Source organism: Giraffa tippelskirchi, chromosome 7, assembly GCF_054371585.1.
Source record: "Giraffa tippelskirchi isolate mGirTip1 chromosome 7, T2T-mGirTip1v1.2.pri, whole genome shotgun sequence".
NCBI lineage: Eukaryota > Metazoa > Chordata > Mammalia > Artiodactyla > Giraffidae > Giraffa > Giraffa tippelskirchi.
This window is the reverse complement of record NC_137281.1, coordinates 90,571,197-90,580,351: the sequence shown is the minus strand read 5'-3', so window position 1 is coordinate 90,580,351 and position 9,155 is coordinate 90,571,197. Positions and strand designations below refer to the sequence as shown.

At 37.1% G+C, this 9,155-nt stretch overlaps 1 protein-coding gene across 1 annotated transcript; it reads right to left on the bottom strand.

Annotated features, from left to right (window-relative positions):
- Nucleotides 1-284: 284 nt before the first annotated feature.
- Nucleotides 285-7,688, bottom strand: CCNB1IP1 (cyclin B1 interacting protein 1). Its single transcript, XM_081506963.1, has 4 exons — nt 7,586-7,688; nt 5,656-5,988; nt 3,234-3,567; nt 285-1,264 (listed from the first exon to the last, which is right to left on the bottom strand). Exons 2-4 carry the CDS (start codon nt 5,950-5,952, stop codon nt 1,062-1,064), a joined length of 834 nt encoding a protein of 277 aa, XP_081363089.1. The 5' UTR covers nt 5,953-5,988; nt 7,586-7,688; the 3' UTR covers nt 285-1,061.
- Nucleotides 7,689-9,155: the final 1,467 nt, after the last annotated feature.

Sequence of the window (9,155 nt, the reverse complement as noted above, 5' to 3'; positions counted from 1 at the left end):
GTTAGAAAAGGCTGTAAGGATAATTTAATTCAACCCCTTACATCACAGATGTAGAAACAAAGGCCCTGAAAGTTTAAACTTAAACTTGTACAACTAATATATGGGGGAAAAAATAACTAGATTCCTGATGTTCTGGCTCCTCAACCAGTATGATTTCAAGTCTTGCCTCCTCTAATAGGATGTAAAGTTACTGAAAGTATCCTTCAAATTTCTTTATTGGTTCTATATTTTACTGTGATAGTAGTTAGAAATGACCACTATTTAATAAAGAAAAACAAGGAATAAATCGTTAAAAGTATTTTAATTACTATAATCTCGAGATCAACAACATATTGGCAAGTTTTCTACAGTAGAAGTACATCCCTAAATAAGTAGATCCAGGGCAACAGATAGCAAAAAAGTAAAGAAGTAATTTTATCTTAAATGACAAAAAGTCAACTTTCAACATAACTTTATCGATGTGAATTACTTTTAAATAGAAATAGGAACTAAACATACATGCATCAAATTGTACCTTCATTCACTGATATGACACCTCCAAACAAGTTCATACATGGGCAACTATATTAAATATAACAAATAAATGTGTGTTTCCAAATAACAAGCTACAGGCTCACTCACCATTTCCTGAAACCAAAATTTTCACATAAACATACTGTCAAATGCAACAACAACAAAAAACATGTAAAGGAACATATGTTCCAGAACCCAAACTGACATGTAGACATAAAACAGAGGTGCTTATACAGTATACTTAAACATATGGCTCAGCCAGAAATAGCTCAAACATAAACAAATGGTGATTTACAAACACCCAAAAATACTGTAAGCTTTTTGCTACCAGTGAAAACTCAACAGTTCACCCTAAAATTGAGTTTAAAATGCTTATGCCTCAAATAAAAGAAACTGAAAAGGAAACCTGAAGCCACCCCCCGCCCACTGCCACTTAATCTCTTACAAGCTGGAAATGTGAAGAAAAGGCTGGTGACTCCTACATGAAACAAAGATTATTTACTAAATGAAATCACTGAAAGTGAACAGAGAAAATTCTGTGAGGTCAACTAAATTCTTTTTACTTTAAAGGCCCTGCTAGAGACTGGCTGCTGCTCTAATTCATGATTTGGGGAGGCAAAACTAAAAAAGCTGTTGGCAGGTTCAGGTGCTATGGGAGAACCCACAAAAAATGGTCTGAACTGAAAATCTCCATCTCCACCACCCCGATTTCGAACTGGTGTACTGTCCAAAGGAAACTTGGAGTTGTTCCCTAGGAGAAAAATAAGGGAAAAACTTAAGTATCTATTTCCTTACAGATCTTTTGGATTAAAAAAACAAAGTCATTCAATAATATTTTAACAGAACTCAACACTTATGACATGCGTAAAACACAAACCTTGGATAAAGAAAAGATGGCCTCCTCCCCTTACCACAGTATATGTATGTTACCTTCTTTTGTGTGCAATTTCCAGTGATAGCCATTACCTCATCACCAAAAGTAATTTAACAGTGAAATACTTTTGTAGAGCTAGAATTTACAGTATCATAATTTTACTCATTATCTATTAATCTACTTCCAAGGAATATCATATATATCCATGTGTGTGTGTAACTTTTGTCCCAGGTTCTTTAAGAACAAATTTCTTTTTTAGAATTTCTATAAGCGTGCTGGAAAATATATGACTACCATGAAAACCTGGCACATATTCATGTCCCAAGATCAATTAGCACATCCTTAAGAAAATTATACAATAGATCTGATAAAATAAGCATTTTCCACTGGGACTTCCCTTGAGGCTCAGCGGGTAAAGAATCTGCCTGCAATGCGGGAGATCTGGGTTCGACCCCTGGGTTGGGAAGATCCTCTGGAGCAGGGAAAGGCTACCGACTCCAGTATTCTGGCCTGGAGAATTCCATGAGCTGTATAGTCCATGGAGTTGCCAAGAGTCGGACATGACTGAGCAACTTTCACTTCCACTGAACCCATCCTTGGCTTTAGTTATATAACTAAAGGAGAATACTGACTATATCTACTTCAAGCCAACAATGGTAGCAAGAGGTGAAAGGAAAAAGATAAGTGTGTGCAAAAAAAGGAACAGTTAAGAACTGGTAAAAATGGAAGAAACTGAAATAAATGTGGATAGTCACAAGAAAAAAATAAGAATATCTATAATGCCTATACACAATAATACTTTGATTGACTAAATCATCTGATTAACTGAAAGCTAAGTTGAAACTTATTTTTGTTTCAGTTCTCCTATCTGATATTCTTCATCTCATTACTTCATGCCTTTTCTAGGAAATCATCTTCTCCTCAACAATAAAATTCAAAAAAAGAGGTTTTATAAAAATCCAGCTCAAATAAAAGTTCATCTCAAGAATTTTCACTTTTTTGTGTGTCAAAAAAGTATATTAATAGCATAGTAAAAACTATTAGGTTCTGTTATATCAAGAGTGGTATAAAGGAGAGAACTCAGGAAGAGATTCACTGCCATCTGACAAGTAGAAAAGCTAGACTGTATATTTCCAGGAGGCGGAAATCCTATCTGGATAATCCTTACATCCCCATTGCCCAAAAAGTTTTCCAGCAGCCTGGCACATGAAACATGCTTGATAAATATTTGATAAACTTTTGAATGAATAAACAGAAGAACAACCAATAATAACTTAAGAACTGTGCAATCAGTACTGTCATGTGAAAGAAACTAAAACATGGTCTTCTCACAGGATAGCAAATAGTTACAAGAATATGGGTTCTGAAAATAGCTCTGTGACCTTGACCAATTTACTTAACCTTTCTGTTCCTCAGCTTTCTCATCTGTAATATAGGCATGATAATAAACACCTACCTCATAAAGTTTTGTAAATGACACAAACACATGTGAAATTATAACAGTTTCTAATACTTAATAAGGAATTAATAAATGGCAGCTAATATTATTATTATTACTGCAACTAAATAGCTTTTCATTTGAAGTGGAAATTTTCCAGCTTTAATTTTGGAATTATTTACTCTCTGTTCAAATAAATTGAAGATGTAATTAAAAATGTAAGCAAAGAAAACAGATAAAAGTAAGGATATGCTGATCGAGACACAGATGAAGAACCTAGAGCCTACCACTACTACTACCACTCTAGGCCTCTGGAGTCTCCACTAACTGCATGGAACTATGCAGGGCACAGTGTGAAACATCACTAATTTAAACAACCGATACTGGATATTACATGTCCTTCCTTACCTAATGGGAAGCCAAAAACACCAGACTGTGCAATCATAGATGGTTCAAGAGTACTGTCTTGGTTAGCAATACTGATATTTCGTAGCCTAAGGCTATCATAGAGGCCTTGGAGCTTTTGATACTGGCGATTTCGCTCCATAAGTTTCTCAGAAATGTCACTGAACTTTTTCTTATATTCTTCTAGCACTTTCTTCATGGAGGTGACCTCCCCTTTCATAGAGGTCAATTCTACATCCTTGCTCTGTATTTGCTGAGTATATATCTTCTCCATCTGTTTCAGATGGCCCTCTGCCTTGCTGAAATTGTATTCTTGATAGAGACGCTCCTGGTGTACCTGTCCCAAGAGAGAAAAGATTTAACGTAATAAATGCAAAGTTGTTTATTTTAACTTTATACAAACACAGAAAGAAAAGAAAGACACACATACTGGAATGTTATTACTTTAAAGTTTAGAACCAGATTAAGAAGAAATTAGGATGTACAAAAGAATAATTATTATGGAAAATAATACACTATGTCACTAAATGCATAGAAAAAAAATGAAGGAATACTCTCAAAGCATGACAATTACACCAACAAAAAATGTGAATATTTGTTTAACCTCAACAAGTGACATGTAGACCAAAGGTTTCCATGAAATCTAACATTATATTTCAAGTAATCCATAGTGTGGAGAACATATTATAAAACAGTCCCCAATTATCCCTGCCTTCTGACACTTATATCCTCCCCTTGATCTAGACAGGACCTGTGACTAGAATACAGGAAGAATGACAGGGTATCGCTTCATCAGTACATGACATAGGAATATAGAGTTTCTCTTACTAGCATACTCTCTCTCTTGCTAGATTTGTGGAAGCAAGAGGCCAAGTTGGAAAGGCCAACAGGCAAGTGACTAAGAGCAGTCTCGGGGCAACAGCGAGCAAAATACTAAGGTCACAATGACTTTAAGGATAGACTTTACAACAATATCACATGTTCATGGTCAATCAATACTACCCCCAAACTGGGATCTACTTTAAGATAGAGTGTCTATTCATTTAAGTCAATAAGTATTTACTGAGACTTAAGACCAGTAACTATGATGGTCACTGAGGACCCAAAGATACACAGGAATCAAAACATGACCTAAAGAACTCTAACTAGAAAAGATGAGCAAATATATAAGTAATTACAATATAGCATAAATAATACAACAAAGGTAAGCATAAGAAGATATAGGAGCATATAAGAGGAACATTTTACCTAGAAAAATATAATGAAAATATTTACTTGACAGATGACAAACAGACCTTTTAGAAGCATTATTATAGTTGCATATATAACACTATTATACTCAAGGACCTGATTAAAGTTCTCCACAGATAAGTCTTTCTAAAAAGAAGCCAAAGGCAGAAATCAAAAAAGAAAATAAGGATATGAATTTGAAGATAAGAATGCTCATTATAGCATTTTTTAAATAACTTACAATTTATGATACAATTCAATCATTAAAATTATGATTTCATCAAACACAAAAAAATTTTAAACCTCTGTATGTCAAAAAAAATCAATGAAGACTAACAAAAGTGAAAAAAATTTCTTGCAACATCTGAGTTAAGTATACGTATAGAGAGAATTCTTATAAATCAGTGGGGGAAAAACTACAGCAACTGAAGTAAAATAAAAGACAATTAATAAAAGAAAAATATATTTAAAATACAGGAAAATGTATTCATCTAAAGGTCATCCAACAAATGCATATTTAGAGAGCAATGAGATTCTACTGTAACCATACCTAATTGGTGAGCAGAATGTATGGTGAACAAGCACCCTCCACATTTCTTAAGGGAACACAAACTGACATGATCTAACTGGAGGGCAATTTTTAATACTACAATTTTTAAAACTTTGAAATGTTTCACTTTCAGGTGTTTAAATTAGCAAAAAATTAAGGATATGAATTTAATGATAACAGTACTCATCCCAGCATTTTAATAACTTGGAAATAAACTTTGATACATTATAACCATTAAAATTATGATTATAGAATGGCTAATTTTTTAATATTTAATAAAATACTCATAACAGGCATAATCTATTGTCGATTTACCTGGCCACAAAAATGATATCTGTGGTATTACCCTATTTTGGTATAGCCAAAATATATATAAATATATATTTGTACACAGGAAAATCTAGTAATATACAAATATAAGTATCAAGACTGGTTATCTCTGAGTGATGGAATTATGGATTATTTTTATTTTCTTCCTTTTGGATTTTCAACACTAAACATTACTTTTGCAAAAAAGAAAATTAAAAACAACATTTTCCATACATTTATTAAAAAACAAATACAAACACAGTGAAGGAAAAATTTTAGAAGCATTCACATATGCCTGAAAGCATACTCTCCAGAGAAACTAGCCTAAGCACTAACCTGGTATGTCCAGAAGGCCAGCGCTCGGGAGCTGATGTCCAACACAATCTCTGGTCTAAGTCCCGCCAATACCATGGCTTTATATTCCTCTGATGGACTGAGTTCTGTGCGGACAATATCTAGCTTTCCAGAAAGAGTACTGTTGCAGGCAGGGCAGATAGCTGGTGAACGACTAAACTCACCACTACCATGCTGATCACAGAATATATGAGAGCAGGCAGTGACCCATGCATAACCAGAGAGTTTGACACGACACTTGCGATAATTACAAAGAAGCATGTCTTCACACAAAGACATAATAGATAATTAAGTCTTTAGATGCTGAAAAGAATCCTAAAAAGGGATAAATGAAAAAGTCAATTTGCAGTAAAATTAAATAAATAGATAAAAAAATAAATGAAACATGTTTTTATTTTACTAAGACAAAATAATAAACCTTTTATTATGCTTTTGTATTACAATCAATATATAATATTGATTTCAGCCACCCAACAATATTGTGCTCCTTTGTATAAACCACTGCTAAGGCCACGAAAAAACTTTTTAAGGAAAAAGTTAAAGACACAGGTAGTTCCACATCTCACTTATAAGTTAAAATAATATGTTCATGCAAAAAAAAAAAAAGGTTTAGGAACATTTACAAAGTTCAGATAAAAATTAAATTAGTGCTTTTTGCCATTTCTCAATACCTAAACAAAAATCAAAATGTATTACCCATTCATAGTTTGCTGGAATATTTTAGTATCACTTCTCACACTTGGCAGATATAAAAAGTCCAGGCACTAATTTTAGTCATTCTTTAATGCAAAATGTTTTAAGTTACATTTTTAGGTTTTCATATATGCTGATTTCTCAGATTCTTTACCTGTGTTGCCTTGACTAAAAAAAGACAAGTAACCTATACTATTAAATAGAAACTAATCTAATTCATTCAAGTAGTTGACATTATGAAGACTGAAAATCTATATAAAAGCAAACTTTATCACCAATTAAACAACTCACCTATTAATGTAAATACTACTCAATGCTATGCTTCTATTCCATTATTTTTCAATATAGTGTCTACTGTCACTGGAGTTTAACTAATCCAGACTAGGCAGCAATATCCTGAACATATCAAAATTAGTTATTATTGTATAAAATAAGTCTTCTCTTGTGCCTCAGACAGTAAAGAATCTGCCTGCAATGCAGGAGACCGGCGTTTTATCCCTGGGTCGGGAAGATCCCCTGGAGAAGGGAATGGCTACCCACTCCAGTATTCTTGCCTGGGGAATTTCACGGACACAGGAGCCTGGTGGGCTACTGTTCAAAGGGTTGCAGAGTCAGACACGGCTGAGCGGCTAACACTTTGTATAAAATAATAGTGGCACCCCAATTACACACCAAGGGAAGACGGTCACATTTAGGAACGGACAAATTCTGTCAAGACAGTTGCCTGGGTCACAGGGGTGGGACAAGGACGCTCCGACACTTTTTACCCCAAATGTCCCTGTTGAAGGAGTCTCCACAGGTACCCGGCGGCCGCAGTTACAAGGCCTTTGTCCGTCCAGCAGGGTATACTGCAGACGGGAAGCAGAAGAGCTGGGAACAGTTTGGAACCCGAATCCCTTAACCAGGCAGAGCCAGTGTTAGTTGCTCAGTCTTGTCCGACTCTTCGCAACCGCCAAGCTCCTCTGTCCGTGGGATTTCCCAGACAAGAATACCGGAGTGGGTGGCCATTCTCTTCTCCAGGGGCCCTGCACCAGGCAGAGCGAGGGGTGAAGCTAGTTCAAAATTTTCCACAAGGTCGGGGAAAGGGTCAATTTAGTGAGCCGTCCAAATCAGCGAGGACCAAGTTTTGAAGATTAGACTCACGGAAACTTCAAACTCGCAGCGCTCTCAAATGAAAATACTAACAAGATTAAGACAATTTTTTTAAAAAAAATCTAACCTGAGACTCCCAAGAAAAGCGCGGGAGAACACCGTTGCTGCCTTAACTCCACGACGACGACAAGCGAGGATTCGCCGCTGGCGTCGCCACTACGTCTTAGGGCGCATGTGCGGAGTCGCCCCAGAGCCTGCTGGGTGGTGGGCGCCGAGTCCACGCAGCTCAGGATCCTGGGACCCGAGGGCTGTGGCACCTAGACTATGGGCGGTGCACCCCCAGGCGCGCGTATCTTGGAGCGAATCTGACTGAGCCTGGTCTAGGTGTCCCACTTGGGAGCCTCACCGATACTGTCATTGTGTGCCGTTTTCAGCCCTCGACTGGCACAAGCTGTTTAGTGTCTTTGTGACCCCCCATGGACTGTAGCCCACCAAGCCCCTCTCTCCTAGCTGTCTTCAGCCTAATATTTGAGGTCAGAACAGAGTGGGGACAGTTGAGAAGCTAACAGCAGGAGTAAGTACACGCAGGTGTTTGTCCTGGGAAATTTTAGGGAGTACCGGCTGGGCAACAAGGCTTTGTATTTCAGGAAAGTCCCCCAAATTGTGTGATATCTATAATTTGACACCTAACACCTCTGTTGTATTTTCTGCCGTTTTTTAATCCATCTGGAGATAGACATCTTTCCAGTTTTTCACATCCTCTATATAAAGAACTTGATTTAGAATCTGCATATGAACGTTCATTATAGTTCTTCAGCGATAGGGTTAGGTGTCACAGCTTTTCTGAGATCATCTGCCTGTGTAACATTCCTGGGCCTGCTTGTATTAATAATTGCTTACATGTTTGCACCTATTTTATCCTAATACTTTTACCTATTACATTTTCTGTTCTGTACTTATTGTATGACTTTCTGCTCAATCTATGAGTCTATTAGAATTCATATTAGAAATTAAGCTGAGAGCTCCAGGGGTCCTCTTAGAATATAAGCCTAATGCTGACTTTTGTAGCCACCTTTCCTGAAGATGTGACAGTTCAGTTCAGTCACTCAGTTGTGTCTAACCCCTTGTGACCCCATGAACCACAGCACGCCAGGCCTCCCTGTCCATCACCAACTCCCAGAGGTTACCCAAACTCATGTCCATCAAGTCGGTGATGCCATCCAACCATCTCATTCTCTGTCGTCCCCTTCTCCTCCTGCCTTCAATCTTTCCCAACATCAGGGTCTTTTCAAATGAGTCAGCTCTTCACAGCAGGTGGCCAAAATATCGGAGTTTCAGCTTCAACATCAGCCCTTCCAATGAACACCCGGGACTGATCTCCTTTAGGATGGACTGGTTGGATCTTCTTGCAGTCCAAGGGACTCTCAAGAGTCTTCTCCAATACCACAGTTCAAAAGCATCAGTTCTTCTGCACTCCGCTTTCTGTATAGTCCAACTCTCACATCCATACATGACTACTGGAAAAACCATAGCCTTGACTAGATGGACCTTTGTTGACAAAGTGATGTCTCTGCTTTTTAATATGCTGTCTAGGTTGGTCATAACTTTCCTTCCAAGGAGTAAGCATCTTTTAATCTCATGGCTGCAATCACCATCTGCAGTGATTTTGGAGCCCAAAAAAATAAAGTCTGACACTG

What these genes read in the sequence shown, in the direction of transcription:
- CCNB1IP1 (XM_081506963.1), bottom strand. Translation starts at nt 5,952, where the DNA reads ATGTCTTTGTGTGAAGACATGCTTCTTTGTAATTATCGCAAGTGTCGT. An exon ending in TGGCCTTCTGGACATACCAG is followed by an intron (nt 3,568 to 5,655) that starts GTTAGTGCTTAG and finishes CTCTTGGGACAG; the next exon opens with GTACACCAGGAGCGTCTCTA. An exon ending in TGTTTTTGGCTTCCCATTAG is followed by an intron (nt 1,265 to 3,233) that starts GTAAGGAAGGAC and finishes TTTTTCTCCTAG; the next exon opens with GGAACAACTCCAAGTTTCCT.